The sequence below is a fragment of the Populus alba genome, chromosome 1, assembly GCF_005239225.2.
Source record: "Populus alba chromosome 1, ASM523922v2, whole genome shotgun sequence".
NCBI lineage: Eukaryota > Viridiplantae > Streptophyta > Magnoliopsida > Malpighiales > Salicaceae > Populus > Populus alba.
This window is the reverse complement of record NC_133284.1, coordinates 35,526,229-35,542,204: the sequence shown is the minus strand read 5'-3', so window position 1 is coordinate 35,542,204 and position 15,976 is coordinate 35,526,229. Positions and strand designations below refer to the sequence as shown.

At 34.0% G+C, this 15,976-nt stretch overlaps 1 protein-coding gene and 1 non-coding gene across 2 annotated transcripts; both read right to left on the bottom strand.

Moving 5' to 3' along the window:
* Positions 1-689: 689 nt before the first annotated feature.
* TRNAV-AAC (transfer RNA valine (anticodon AAC)) lies at positions 690-763 on the bottom strand. Its single transcript has one exon. It is a non-coding gene; the product is annotated as a tRNA-Val (tRNA).
* Positions 764-5,639: 4,876 nt separating this feature from the next.
* On the bottom strand, positions 5,640-13,355 carry LOC118055227 (uncharacterized). Its single transcript, XM_035067052.2, has 16 exons — positions 12,828-13,355; positions 12,627-12,728; positions 12,467-12,533; positions 12,200-12,381; positions 11,657-11,917; positions 10,500-10,583; positions 10,351-10,398; positions 10,178-10,242; positions 9,922-9,970; positions 8,523-8,772; positions 7,906-8,027; positions 7,532-7,612; positions 7,334-7,408; positions 6,585-6,790; positions 6,324-6,474; positions 5,640-5,864 (listed from the first exon to the last, which is right to left on the bottom strand). The coding sequence occupies exons 1-16, from the start codon at positions 13,251-13,253 to the stop codon at positions 5,667-5,669; spliced, it is 2,367 nt and encodes a 788-aa protein (XP_034922943.1). The 5' UTR covers positions 13,254-13,355; the 3' UTR covers positions 5,640-5,666.
* Positions 13,356-15,976: the final 2,621 nt, after the last annotated feature.

Here is a 15,976-nt window from a genome sequence, read left to right as displayed (position 1 = left end):
ATTAAAAAATAATTTTTAAAAATAAAAAAATATATATTTTAATATATTTTAAAATAAAAAAAAAATAAAAAATAGACACAAGAACTTAACAATTATGATAATATATATAGTCTATGTTTAGGTTGCATGTAGAGTATATTTTTTAAAAGTATTTTTTAATTACTTTTTATTTGAAAATTTTTAATTTAATTTTTTTATAATTTTGTTGGGTTAATGGAAAAGAAATAATAAAATATTATTTTAATATAAGAATATTTTAAAAAAAATTGGTAAAAGCAAATGGTAATGATTTCCATCATTATAAAATAGGCATTGCCGTATTGAGTTGGTCCTATGAACTTATGAACTGTAATCTCGACTAAAAAGAGTATTAATTTTGTTCCAATATGATGATGATATTAAAGGTTTTCTAAAAGCAAACGGTAATGATGGCCCATCTTTATAAGACCCACACCCTGCCTGCATCACAAGAATGCTGTTGTGGCCTGGCATTATACAGCTGACAGCTCAATTTAGGATTTTACGAATATTCGAAAATTTATTAAAAAAAATATATATCAGTAGTGAATTTAAATGAAAATATGATAGAGAAAGCCCGAAAAAAGAAAAACAAATAATGATAATAACAGCGTGTTAGTTTTAGCATTTAAACAAAACCAAGAAATAATTCAAAAAAATCTAAACCAGATTGGCGTCGCCCGGACTCGAACCGGAGACCTTCAGTGTGTTAGACTGACGTGATAACCAACTACACCACGACACCGCTTGTTAACTTTTTTTGGTAGTATATTATTGTTTGACTTCACAACTGGTAGAATAGTTTTTAAGCATGTCAACTTGGCAAATATTTTTATATCTGAAGGAATGTGCTGCATTGATGCTGACGTATGTCAGAGAGGGGAAAGGGGAGTGTAGGAATAACAAGCTATTGATTAGATGGCTTGCATTTTTCCTCTACTCAATGCAAAAAATCTATGCTCGAGGTTTTTTTTGTTTTTATTTTTTAAAAGTATTTTTAAAAAGAAATAAAAAAAAATGTATTGCTGAACAATAAAAATGAAATGAAATATTGCTGAACAATCAAATGAAATTAAAGAAATCTTGTTGAAACTTGTAAGAATTCCCCATTTAAGTCCATCTATGGCGCCAAGGTGCTTTTTCATGTTCAACCTTGAGAAAGTAACACGTGGTTATCGCATGCTCATCTATCAAGAAGAGAGATCGATGAGACTATAGGTATACAAAAATTATAATAGAAAATGGGGTGTGTGTTAGAAACTATGTAAATCAATGGCAATGGAGGGAGAAAGTTTCTAATGATGGCTTTGAAGAAAGCAAGTATTAACCAGGCATAATTTTTATGGATAGATATAGAGGAGTAATGCTTAGGATGCCCATTTTTGTTCAAAAATTAAATTGATGTATGATGTTTTTATTATTATTATTGTGTGTGTGTCCATGCCAGCTTGTTTGTACCTCAACTAATCTCATAAACTCTAAAGTTAACGACCATATAAGTTTTCAATGGCAATCATATAAGCAATTACAGGGCTCGAACTTGAGACCACACAGGAAACAAACTTCTTAATCCCAAACTCTTATCATTAGGTCATCTTCTAAATAGTTTGTCTGATGTTATTTTGACTACATATTATAGGGGTTGCTATTATGGTTGCGTAATATCCCTTATTTAAAACAGTTTAGCATCAGTATTCGTCCATTGTTATGGGGTTGGACTAATTTTTTATGTGTAAATAATGATATAAAAGTATTGACATGGAGTAGGAAAATAAATTAATTTTGATCAACTCGAGTTAGCATAATAAATCTGTAACTATGGTAATCAGGGTCAAGCTAACCTAAGTTAGCATCTCACTAAATTGCAGCCTAGATAATAAGATAATAATAACTCAATAAAAAAATAAAAAGATTATAAAGGTTTTTTTTTTAAAAAAAAAAAAGAGATCGTGTTAACTTTTTAAACTTGTAACTTGGGTTATTAGACCTGAAGCATCCCATCTGGAAAAACCATGAAATCCAATTCCTAATTAATCAAATATTAAATGATAAAATTGAACAAATAATCTCAATTATACAAAAGAATTTAAAAAATATAAATTAAAAGAATGATGAACAAATATTAAAGTTCAATTCTCATTTTATATTTGATTGAAGAGTGAAATTAAAAAAGAAAAAATTAATTTAGCAAAAGGACAAAAAAATCAAAAGAATGAGGATCAAAATTGATATAAAAAATAAAAACAATGTTTTGATTGAAGGATGAAATTGAAAAGAATAATAATTTTTATAAAAGAGGCCAAGAAAAAAAATAAAAATCAAAACAATGAGGGCCAAATTGAAAAACATAACACCGTCCAATTTAAATTGAAATGATGAAATTTAAAAACCAATAAAACTTTATAAAAGGGCCAGTGAAAAAAAAAAAAAAATGAGAGGTGGTGCGTGGGGCGTTGGCGCCTCCCACGTGCCACCGGGTGTCATACACATGCTTATCCTTTTTTATATATTTATATTTAGCTAAATACCAAATCATCCTTGATCTAGAATGTTAATATTGAAAAAACCTTTGGGAAATGACAAAAAAACCCTATGAGACCAGTTTTGATTATTTTAACTTTCATAGATATTTTGGTCGTTTCACCCTATTTTGTATTTTTTTTTTTTTTTTTTTTACATATTATCAAATATATGAAATTTCTCATCTTCTTACATGATAATAATAATAAAAAAAATCATTTTTAAAATTTAAATTCCTCATGACGATAGTATTGAAAATTTTACTTTTAAAAAAATTTCAGTCTTTTCAATATGCTATGAGCAGATATATGAGATATCGGAGCTGTTAAACTAGCATAAAGTGCATCCATTTTCTGTAATGTTTTTAGCATTTAAGATCTCCAAGGGCCAATGCATATTTTGCTATCTCTTATAAAATATCGACGTGCTTGTTCCAATATATCGCCATGTTACTATTTTCACCTTGTTCTCTCCCTCCATGTTTTCCCCTTGTGTCAAGCATTGTGCCTTCTCCCTCCCATGTATGTATCCATGCTTGTTGACTCCTGCAGCACCAAGCATTCCAACAAACCCTTTACCTTCTATTGTCTCCCTCTTTATTGATCTAATATTTGAGGCATCTACTTTTGCAACGAAATCATTTTTTCTAAAGCTTTTTATAAAATAATATAAAATCATATATATTATATCTCACCTGCCTAACAATTTAAGGTATTGAATTAAATTGATTTTTTAACATGATATCAGAGTTTTGATTATCAAATAATCACGAGTTCGAATCTCATCACTCCATCATGCATTGTGGGTCTGTGTAAGTTTCAAGTCTAAAAAACTTTCACTTGTTTGGATGTGTTAGAAAATAATATAAAATTATATTTTGAGATCTCAACTAGCAGCTTAAATTATTAAATTGGATTAATTCTTTACAAACTTTAACTATTTTTTTTTGTTATTGCTTTTATTTAACCTCTCCCTAAGCCCCCTAGAAGGATTTCTTACCCTTCTTTTTTGTCTGGATAGCTTAAAAAGAGAATGGAAGCATATAAATTATCTTTATTTGGACAGCAAAGGTGAAGGGAAGTTAACATCTCTTTTAGTTTTTCTTTTTCCAGTACATCAGACGGAAGCCAAGCGGTCATGCACCAGCCCATGTGAAAAGGGTGGGATTGGTCTAAAGTAAGCATCCTGCTTAAAGTGTCATTTGAGCGTGTAAATCTCGAGTTCTTTGCTAAAATGCATTCACTTTTCAAACGTGAGATGGGAGAATAGAAGACATTAAAAGCAAGAGCATGAAGTCTCATTTGAGAGACAAGGGAAGCAAAAGTCGTAAAGAGGAAGAGAGTAAAGCAAACTAAATTTGAGGAAATATCTTTAAAATCCAAAATCCAAAATTTAGTCTATCAGTGCCTTTAAAAGCAATAATTATTATAGGTGAAGAAGTTGATTTCAAGAAACATGAAATAAAATTAGTTTGGTGACCGCATAAAAACATAGAATAGAGCCACCCTTGACCACTTGAAGAGATATCTTAAACTTGAAAGAGTAGGGATAGCACTCCTAAAACTCCACACACACAAATGTAACAAGTGAAGAATTGTGAGTCTCACAATTAACAAATGATTTTTTTAGAATGAAAAAAAAAAAAAACAAAGAAAGAAAAAAGAATTGCCATATGTATGAAACTTTTGTATAATTTGTTAGCATATATAGTAAATTTTTAAATTTATATTTATAGCTGAATCATACAAATGTGATAAACTTAACAGAAAAAAAAAAAAAAAAAAAAAAAAGGTGCCCTTGTCCTCGTGGAAAAATTCAAGGGAACCCATTGGAATCACCTCCTTGATGGAAGCATCCATGAAGACCTTGACACTGGTGACCTAGTCAGGCTTGGCATGATCTTCCATGAGGTCAGGAATGACACCATCAAGCAGGACTAGGGAAAGTGACCCACCAAATCCTCTCAACGATAACTACTCCACACCGGAAAAAGATTATTTCTTATCAGAGCTGAACTTCTCCACCCACTCTGATTTGAAGGGTGAAAGACTTTTGGCCCAAAAGAAGGATGAACATAAGCTTCTGTTAGTGCACTCTCTGCCATTGAGAACCATACCTAGTAGAAGCAGTCAATTCAGAATGGACAAAAATACTCGATGAAGGGGGCTCCGGAGGACCATCTGTGCTCCTGCAGACATCAATAATTTCTCCGGAGTTAAGACTGAGCTGCATTGCAAATGGTTGTTCACCGGAATTTTTTACAGTGATCCACCGGAAGTGATGAGCTCCAACCTGAACCATTGGGAACAATGCCTCATAACCACCAAGCACAAACATTCAAAAGTGTGGTGCCTTGAGATATCCAATTACCCCGTACAAATTCATCTGCTTCCACTATATCCATCTCCTTGATCTCTGACAGCGACTGCTTGCCACTGCCCAATAACCCTGTCCTTCTATTTCCAGTTTCAGCCTCTTCAGAGTGATTGTCATGTCCAATGAATGAATCCTTCTGACGTTTCAAACGAGCATGGAGTATATCCCGGCAAGGAATTTCAATCTGAGAAGCACTGGAGTCATTTGTCAGTACAACTAGTTTGCATGTATAGAACTTCCTGCTGCAAAGCCCAAACTAGTATCACCAATGCTAATATTTTCAGCTGATTTCTGGTGAAACAATCCCGGGAGGCAGAACATGGATGAACTTGTATTTTCACCCGTAGTCATACAAACAAGTTATAGCATCATAACATCATTAAAGAATTAACCATGAAGCACATGGATTAAGACATCCATGTGTAGTAAACTATTTATGCTTTGGCTGAAGCTCCACCATGGCCGATTATTATGCTGTATTCAACATAAACTCAGCTCATAAAAGACCACTATTGCAATTGGATGCATAGTAAACGGCCCCTTGTGTAAATATATCGAACCTAGATTTTGGTACATAGTCAAGTCCTCTCAAACAATACGATTTCCACAGAACAATCGGATGATCCTACTCAGATACAGTACAGTTATTGCCTAAAATTTTCTCACGTGCCCTTGTTGAAATAAAGTGCTTTGTTTTGGTTACTGCCATCCGCGCAAAAAACGCATCACAAGAAGTACATCTTGGTCATATCTCATTTTAAACGTCTGATCTTCTTTGTTGAATCTATAATGCTTTGGCCTATTTCCTGGTGTTTGAACTTCAACAGTTTGTCAAGCTGACAGGCAGCCTCGGGGAAGCAATCCTCCTTCAAGCAAACTTCCGAACAAAGGCCAAAGAGAACCATGTTGATGTCTTCCTCAAGCTGAAGGCTAAACAGGTGGTTGAAGACCTGAAGATGAATAGCAGGATAAGACTCGGAAAATAGCAAATTTCTGAAACAGTGAAAACAAATAGTATTTTGTAATACAATACAAAGCCAACTCGGGAAGAAAGAGGGGGAAGGGAGAGACAATGCCGCATGGTAGAAGAGAAAATGAGTATGAAATGTCCACACACAGGCACATTGAACATTTAAGAGGATACCACGTTAGCCCTTCAATACAAGCATATCCCCGATCTCATATCCACCTATGTATGAGCACACCTTATACTATTATAAACCATCTTAGCCAGATCAGGGTGGCCACAACTATTCTTCTCTACTCTAGAACAGTCTAGACTCCGGAAACAATGAAAAATGCATTCAGCTGCTAGAAACAAGTCCTTAGGACATAGACACGAAAATATTCTACAAAGAATGAAATATGAAAATCTTCCTCAATGAATGAAATATGAAAATCTTCCTCACCGCTTTCATCCTTGAAATAATCGTATCTTTAACAGCTGGGGACCTTGAAACCAAATTGACAATGAAGAGACCTTGCTCAGAAAGGGTATCTTTTACAGTCAAAAGAAAAGGCTCTTCCACAAAATCTGCAGCTGGACAGGCCATTCCTGAGCTGTCCAGGTAAAAAGATGAAATTAAAAAGAGCACAAGATCCTAGAGCATGCAATGACAATTGCTTAACTGACATATTCAAATGCAACGAATTACAATATTTAAACTTACCTCGAGTCTGAAGAGTCCACGTCAATGATAAGTATGTCAACTCTAGGTCTTCCTCTTCCCTCTGTGTAAGACACACTGCCACTTTCATCAGGAGAAGGCTTTTTACTTCCAGAAGCATCCTCAATTCCATGGATTGCAGGCAATCCATCAGCCACAGCAAAGCTTTTTACCTCTCTAACAAACCTTATCCCATCAGCAATGTGTACCTACAATGATATAGCAAAATCATCACTTGAACGATGATATATCTTCTCTATTTTTGCATGTCAAGAAATCCAGGAGTATAGTCATCAGTTCTTTTAGTCATCGCCAATTTTTCAAAAAACAATAAATAAATTTATGCTTTAATGATTAAATTGGACAAGTTTTATAGTACAGAGTGGCTCTAGATAATTGTAAATCATTGATGCTCTCACAATTCTCATCAGATCCTGCAATGTTTGGTTTCTTTAGTAACAATAGTTTGTGATGCCATACCACTGCTCCATTATAGATTTGAAGAGATCGATTAAGGATTGGCAAAACCAGCTCAAGTCCGTTAGTTTTAGTTCAAACAGAACAGATGGTGCAGATCTTAAATTTCAAGTCTTGCCAATCAAAATAAAATACAGAAAATCAAAACAATTTCAAATGCAGGAGGGCAGCAAGAGAAAGATCACAAAGAGGGGAGATCACCCAAGGAAAGATCGAACTGAGTATACACAAAAAGTAACAGAGAAGGCAGAACTTATAAGAAGAGTCTAAATTACCTTCAAACGTTCATCTTCTGCAAAACCAAAGTAATCCCTTGCAAGACTAAGTACCACAGCATCCAACTCCACCACCTGTGGATCACATGATTTGTCAAACCAATCCCGTCAAGTGATGATCTCAAAGAATGATGTCTATTATTGTTCCACCTTTCCCCTTCTGAGATGAATGGGAATATTTTTAAATCATACAATTACCTCAATCTGCAAAGAAGGCATGCATCCATGGAGAAACATGGGAAGTAAGCCAGCTCCAAGACCGATGATAACAGCATTAACCTGAAAATAAAATGCCACTAAACTTAAGCAGTCTCAAGGGCAATCACCATAATCTCACACAGGAAACATGAAATATCTCAGATAAGCTCTCTTATGCAGGAATAACAGTAGGTATATTTAATTTCAGAACCACCCGTTTGGTTGAATAAATCATTTGTCAAACATAAGAGATCATGGATGGTTTGAGAAAAACAGTTTTCCCTTTTTTCACTTCAAACTGAATTATTAGAACATAGGATCATTTCAGGAAAAAAAGAAGAAGAAGAAATTGAGAGAAGAACTGTAACACATACTGTTTTACCAGTCGATTCCACACTTTCCAAATAAGAAGACATCAACGTAAAGCCAGAAACGATTCCCATATGATAAGAACTGGCCATATAATCATGATATACCTTCAGTATCTTGCTTGATGCTACAATATTAAGAAGAGCAACATCAAAGAGAAAAAAAAATAAACAGAAAAATAAACATGGAAAACAAGCCAGTTCTTTATCAGGACAATGAAATGCAAGAGAAATAGCCATGAAACATATTGAATATGGTGAAGACAGCATATATAATTTAAAATGAAGTTAAGAGAGCATCCGTCTTCCTTATTCTGGCTCTGACAGCATTAAGAAGACCAATTTGGAAAAGAAATCATATAATAAAAAGGTTAGAGGTTTTAAATGCAAGGTTTGTCATTCACTTATTTTGAAATAGAAGGCGCTTTATCTAAAGAAAACTTGTCACGGGAGTCACACTTCAAGGTAAAATAATTTGAACAAAACCAACTAGGATTAGAATTACATGAGACAAAAGAACAAATACAATCTGTTAAATAAGATTGATAAAAGCAAACCCAAGTTAGCCAAAAGGCATAGCAGATTCTAAAATTGAAGCAGAAGTAACAGATATGAGTTATTACCATCATTCCGTTTCTGGCTTCCCTTTTTCTTCGATTTGGAAGAACTAGTTTTCTTCTTCTCTTCAACAATTTTATGAGAAGATTCATCCCTTGTAAGAAGAGCTTCAGACTGAATAAGACCCTCTGCTCTTTGGAAAACAAGGCGGCGGAATATCAAATCGCTAGATGGAAAAGGACGACTGACATCATCAGCAACATTTTCATAAACCACGTCTTCAACAATTATTGACCCAGTTAATGAAGATATAACCTACAGAACGTAGGCAAGGTTGAACTTGATGAGTCTACAATGGTTAATATGTCATTGAGCATATATCAAGCATTTCTCGAGTTATGTTCTTCACTTGAGTTGGTAAAAATGGGCGACCAAATTAACCTAAACATCATTCCCGTTCTTCTTCATAACAAATTATCCTCATTCTCTCTAGAGAACTCTTTTCTCTCTATCCCAGGCATACCCCCATCGTGACCTCTCCCTCTATCACCCACCACCACCCACAACTAGAGACCAGGCCCACCATCAAGTCTCTCTAGACCTTCTCCTTGGAAAACCCAAAAACTATTCTCCGTAATAAAATATCCTTTTCTCTAACCATGCAGACACATCTCCACAACTCTGCTACCACTCTTTCAACCACCAACCCAAATCGCCACTTCTTTATCTATGAGAGAAGAAAAGCAAGTACCAGATGGTCTTATAAAGAGCACGTGTCGCTCCACCTACAACTTGTGCTTTTAAATGGATATTCAAGCATATTAACAGACCAAATCGTTGTGTTATATCTCATTGCTATTATCGGGCTGCTTGCCAAGCCCATTTTGTTTACAGCCATTATTTATGCAATAGGTTGTGTTATTGTGTTCAAGCAAGATCCAGGGAATGCATTTTAAGAAGCTGGTAAAGGATAAGCAATCCTGTATCACGTTTGCATAAAGCTTGGTGATGGTTTCTACAATGTATAACCTTTCCACTTAGTCTCTTAAAGTTCTAGGTTAGAATCCTAGTCCAATTTTTTTTTCATTAATTCCTCTCTCACTCTAAAAGGATGAAATGATTATTTAATTTTGGAAAACTTGTCTTTTAATGACATAAATTATATGAGATACTCTGGATCATCAAGGTACAAACCATGATAACTGAAATGAATATGCAGGGTGGGTTTTATACTTACATGAACAAATAAATTAAGAAAATCTACCAGTGGAGCTGATCATAGAGAGAGACTACGTAATAACTTTTCCTCCATTATTTACATTGGAATTTCGTTTCTTTTTTTTTTTCCTTTGTTTTGGAAAACAGCTAAAACCAAGTAAGAAGGTATTTAACTCACAAATGCCAGTTGCATGCGTTATCATGACCAAATAGAAAATGAAATAACATTATAACAGACATACAAACCTTATGCACAGTTTTTCGTTCTTTGATTCCATCACCTGCCATCATGAAACTGCAGACATGATGTTAAATTCAAGTGAGAAAGATCACAATTCATTGAATACATAATGACCTCCACACAAAAGGTTAATAGTTCTCCAGGAAAAAAAAAAAGGTTTGCAGAACAATAACAGTTCATTATAAGTTGTAAACAAAAACAAAGCTTTCTTTTTCTCATGGCAGCAAAGTCATTAAAAGAAGAAAATTATGAGTAGCATACGGAATTTGTGCTGAATTGTCATCTTTTCCAGGTGCCAACTGTTTAACCAGAGGAGATAAATCCTTCTGAAGAAAATCCACGAGTTAAGTATTTGTACAAATAACTTGAAATAATTAAAGAGTAGACATCTCAAAAGATATGCCTCTTTGAAAAATAGAACTGAAAAGAAGTACCTGAATATCATCCATGCTAGCATTATTGTGGCTACTGTCCATTATAATCTTCATTCAAAACAAAAAATTTTGGTTAGAAGTTGTAGTTCCACAAATTTCATTGGACCTATATCTTCAAGATAATCACAACTCTGATGCTAAGAAGCTACCATTATTAAACGAGCTGCCTTTGAGCTTTCAACAACTAGCCACTGTCCTTCTTCTGAAGTGAAGAGCCATTCATGAGCTCGAGTCTGAAATCCCACATTCAGTTAAGTATTGCAAATAGAAAACAGCAATTGCCCAAATTGTGTTTGATTACTGAAGCTGAAACAAAATGAATTTAACACTAATGACATCCAAATTTTTAACAGTAATGACAGCCTACATCACATGCATGCACTAATCTCTGCACTACCATGTTTGCATGAAAATCACATAGAAAAAGAAATAAAAGAAATGGTAGAAGAAATTAAGATGAATAAATATGAAGATTAATACGTGGAAGCTTATTTCTGTAAGCCAAGCAATGATTTGCTTCTTTTTCTGTGTCCAAATTTTAATCAGCCCATCTACCCACCCAATAATCTCTTAATGACCAGTTTAAAAAAGGCACGGGGAAGCATACCCCTGAAAAATGTTTCCACTTATGAAAGTAAGAAATGTCAAAACAATTGAAAAATGAGGGGAGGAGAAGTTACATCCCTGTCCAGTTTGATGGGTGTTTAGACCATTCTAGCTGGTAATGATTTACTAAGGGAGAATTCCTATTACTCTTTAGAGAACATTGCTTGGTTGCAATGGTATGATGTTCTGAGTTTGCAACCACAAGAATGCAGCTTAGAATTCTGAGAACTCTGTACAAGTACTGAGATGTAAGATGTTTAAGATTGTCACCAAAGTCTCCCTTCCAGACCCCAATGCAACAGGACCTTATCTCGGCAATGAGTTTAGGACTACCATGATTCAGCTTGAATCTAAGGAAACATATTTCCCAAATTGACAACATGACTGTTTTGAGAAATATAAACAGGAAATGTATATGTATTGTTAGCCGACAATGTGGACCAATAATTGCTCAAAGTAGGTTCCGCCAATAGATGGCGGCATACATGTACCATTACCAAGATAAGAATGGAACATTAAGCCACAAAGCAGTCATTTCCTTTTACTTTCTTTCTTTTTCTTTTTCTTTTTTTTTTTTTTTTGACAAGGGCATTACAGAATTTTCTCCTAGAGAAGCAACCAAGCTGCATACTTTCAGATTAATAAACCAATAATTATAGTTTCCATGAAATGCATCCAAACAATATACTATTCAGCGTACCTTTGGCACAATGAAAACCCCACAATGATAAGTGAATTGGCTAGAGCTTTCCTTGGCATCAAGAACTATGGCTTTGTAACTAAAATGGGAGTCGCCATTCCCCCCCAAAGTAAGCTGAAAACGACGACCTAGGCTAAGCTTTGACAAGTCACCTTTAGCTCCAATTAGCAGATCTTCAAGAGAGTACAGTATATCAGGACCAATGGAATATTCTTTACGAATTTGATTCTCATTTTCGAGGGCTTCATGTAGACCAAAAGCCTAAAAAGCAGCAGCAACTATTGTCATACATCCATGAGATTTTTCTACCAGGAATTACACACAAAGTACGAAAAAAGATATACGAAGCTTACAATAAAGGCAAACTATAAGTATAAATATTCACTCACTAATACCATTTCAATTCAAGACTTAAGCCATAAGTCTTAGCCCTCTTTAAAATCTAACAAAGTCCATTCTGTAAATCTTATCTGCTCTATATTATTGTCATTGGAACCTATCATGTATCAAAAAAAAAAATACAAGGAAGCCACTTTATGATACCTGATTTCCAATACAATCAAGAGAAGAGTGATCAAACAATGCCGTTATCAAGTGCAAAGCACTAGAATTCTCTTTCTCAGCAACAACCATAAATGTACGCAGATCAGGCTTACTAGAAGATTTCTGGGGTATAGCCTGAACACTCATTTTCCACCCAAACCGGAACTTAGAGAAAAGCAAAGCTGAAAAAGGCAATGTTAAGATGTAGCCTTAGAACTGAGACACATCCACATAAACAGCAAATAAAATAAGAGAGCAAATGGATACCTAGAACATGAGATTCTGCAAGCGTCAGGCAAATAAACTTCCCTTCAAAATTCAACACTCTTTTCACCTGTTAATAAAATTTACTAGCGAGTTTAGTTTTCTCCAAAAAATGAAAATACACATAAAACAAATGTATGTACAAAGTTGAAGTTCAAGAAACCTCTGATAAATACTGGTTTCCCAGCTTCGGGCCAAGTTCTGGCTCCATCAAAGCATCCAATCCCCCTTTATCAAGGACAACATCAAAGCTCTCATCTGCCAACTGTAAACATTGTGATCAAATTTAGTGAACTAAAGAGGAGACCAGCAACCTAAACAACGACAACATTAAAAAGAGAACGACAGGCCATTGGAACCATACCTGCATTTGAGTCATGTCCATGACACGCCACCGCATACCAGGCCGATCCCTCACATTCTTTCTCAACATATCAGAAATCACAACTTTCGAGAAATCAATATTCGTTATCTCCTTAAACCCTGCATCATACAAATTCTCTGACAGCTTCGAATTCCCGCAACCCGGAACCAGGATTTTCAGCAGCGGAGAAGAAGAAGAAGAAGAAGAAGAAGAAGAAGAAGAAGAAGAATGGTTTTCATCATTTCCGGCGAGAAGAGAGAGAAGGGGATGGTGGAGCTCAGTCCACTCAGCGTACCACTCGAAGGAGTCATCAGTGCCTCTGATAGTGAAGAATTTGTCCCAGTTTTCTTTGCTTGTGAAGTCTCCTAGTGTTGTTAAAAGTTCCTCTGTTGAAGCTTTCGATGATTGTTTGTCTTTTTTCCCCATTTCGTGAGGCTTTGATTTCTCTGTCTCTGCCTGGTTTGTTCGTGGAGTTTTTGATTTCTCGAGTTTTCAGTAGGGTTTTTGAAGGAGGGTTTTGGTATTGGGCTACATGGTATAATGGGCTTCTTGTACCATATGTATTCTGGGCTTTTAAAGACTTTGGTTTCACCCAACTCAAGTTTCATTGGACTATCGCTTACAAAGTCAACCGTACCTTTTCAGGTTGAATGCAAAGCTATTTAAGGGCGGTTTAGAATTGTATTTAAAAAAAAATTTTTTTATAAATAATTTTTTATATTTTAAATTGTTTTGATGTGTAAATGTTACAAATAATTTTTTAAAAAATATTATTTTAATATATTTTTTGATAAATTTAAAAATTAACTAATATTGTAAACACCTCATTTTAATTGCTTGATTTAAGACTTGTGTTATTGATTGGATAGGGTTAATCAGGTCTATTAAAATAATATTATTTATTATACATATATAACTTTCAAATAATTGTTGAGCATGAGAGACATGTAATACACTTGTATCATATTATATAGCATCCAGCATATTGACATATTTTGGACGTGGGACAAATGAAATGCCATTTTTTTCTAGTAGCAAGTGGAACTCTAAATTCTATTTAGCTGTAACTTTTTTTAGTTGGTAGATGCTAAAGGCTGGGAGGCAACAAAGAAAGGGGAATATATATATATATATGCCATCGTGAGAAAGAGTGTAGGTGGAAGATGCCATATTGGCCATTGAGGCTTAATATAAAGAATCAAGATGGAAATGGCGAATCTTAATTGTATAAAAAAAAGTGTTTATTTGGAAGTGTAATTGTAATTGTTTTTTAATATGTTTTTTCATTGAAAATTATATTAAAATAAAATATTTTTTTTATTTTAAAAAAATTATTTTTAATATTAGCATATTAAAATAATTTAAAAAATACCAAAAAAATTATTAATTTGAAGCAAATAAAAAAATTAAAAATTTATTATTTTTTTAAAAAATATTTTTGAAAAACACAAAAATAAATAGGCCATATTAATGAACTGTGGGCAACCAGTATTTCGCTAATAAAAAAACATTAATATTGATAATATTTTAAGTTGCAGTGTGTAATTGCTAAAACAATATTTTTTTAGGGTGTTTTTTTTTTAAAAAAAATAAAGATAACATTTACTTGAATTAACCCTAACTAACTCGTGAACTTTATCCCGAACTAGATTGGCTTCCTTTTACAAAATAGCCGAAAATAAGATATTTGATCCTATACTTAAAGCATCTATATCACTTTCTTACCATCACAAAGAAAAGGATACCTAAAATTCAAAGCATCTATATAACTTTTTCACGACCACACTGAAACATACCAAATACTTCAAGAAACTGTGAAAACACTGCAATGTTCTTATAATCAAATTGCTTTATATATATATATATATATATCTTGCAAGTTTTGTCCAGCAAATGAATGTACCAAAATCATCCCAAAGAAAGGCTAGTGCGATATATGCACATGAACCCACTATCCGACGAGTAACAAAACTAGGCACCACTCCGAGTTCTTCTTCTCTAGCTCTCACACTCCACTATCAAGGCTCTTCCTTTTATGCATGAAAGCTGAAATCCAACCCAAATACATAAAAGATGTTTCTCAGCTTATTTGGGAAGGCATGCGTGGCTTGCATTAAAAGGGGTGGTCCAAACAAGACTTCCCTGTAAAATCAGCTGATTTAGTCAAGAATCTAAGTCGATTTCTTGACTCGGTCGACTCGGCTTTCAACCCTTTTAACTTTTTTATAAAAAAATTTATCAAAATAATACTGTTCTGATATCATGTTTTACAACTATGTGCAATCTGTGTGAAGCGTTATCGAAGTGAGATAAACACTGGACTGTCCAGGAGGCGCTCACATGTGCTTTGTTTGGATATAGAATCAGAAAATTATAAATAATTGCATGGAGTTGCTGTACAGGGCGCAAGATTCTAACCTGGAAAGGTACTTGTGTGATATTTAAGGCAGAGATATTGACGAGATAAAGTATGGTTGATTGTGGTTTCTAGGGGTTGGGATGATGGTTCTTCTGCCACATACTTTTGCATCAACTTGAGGTAGATAGATCGATAAAGAGATGCTGTCACATGCTCAAGCATAGTGCCTCCATTTTTATTAATTCTACCTCGATCCAGTGTTACCGGCTTCTGCGTCTAATCCACTTTATAGGTTTAGGAAATCGAAATATAGAGAGAAACTAGTTCATTGCACACGGGTTCCATAAAAAAAAAAAATCCCAACATGAAAAAAATATATTTAAATTACATGTAACTATTCCATATTATTATTAAATTTGATCTAGTCGATTAACCTTAAAATCTAACAATTCAATTTCTTACTAAACCCGAATTTAAAATCAACCTATGTGAGAGTTGTCTTCACAAGACCTGATTGACTTGATGGGTCCTAAAGTAACCCAAATAATCGGTAATAAAGCATGGTTCGACTTTAATAAAAATCCAGAACAACGTCTTTTTTATTTTAATATTATGATGGTAGTTTATTGAATCAACATGGGTTTTGTGATTTAACCTATTAAACTCATGATCCAGATCATATATTCACTACATTTAACAAATTTCTTTGTTTTTTCGAGAAATTATTTTTTCCGTAATAATATGATAATAAAAATAGACACTTATAAAATTAAACATCAATCAAATATCA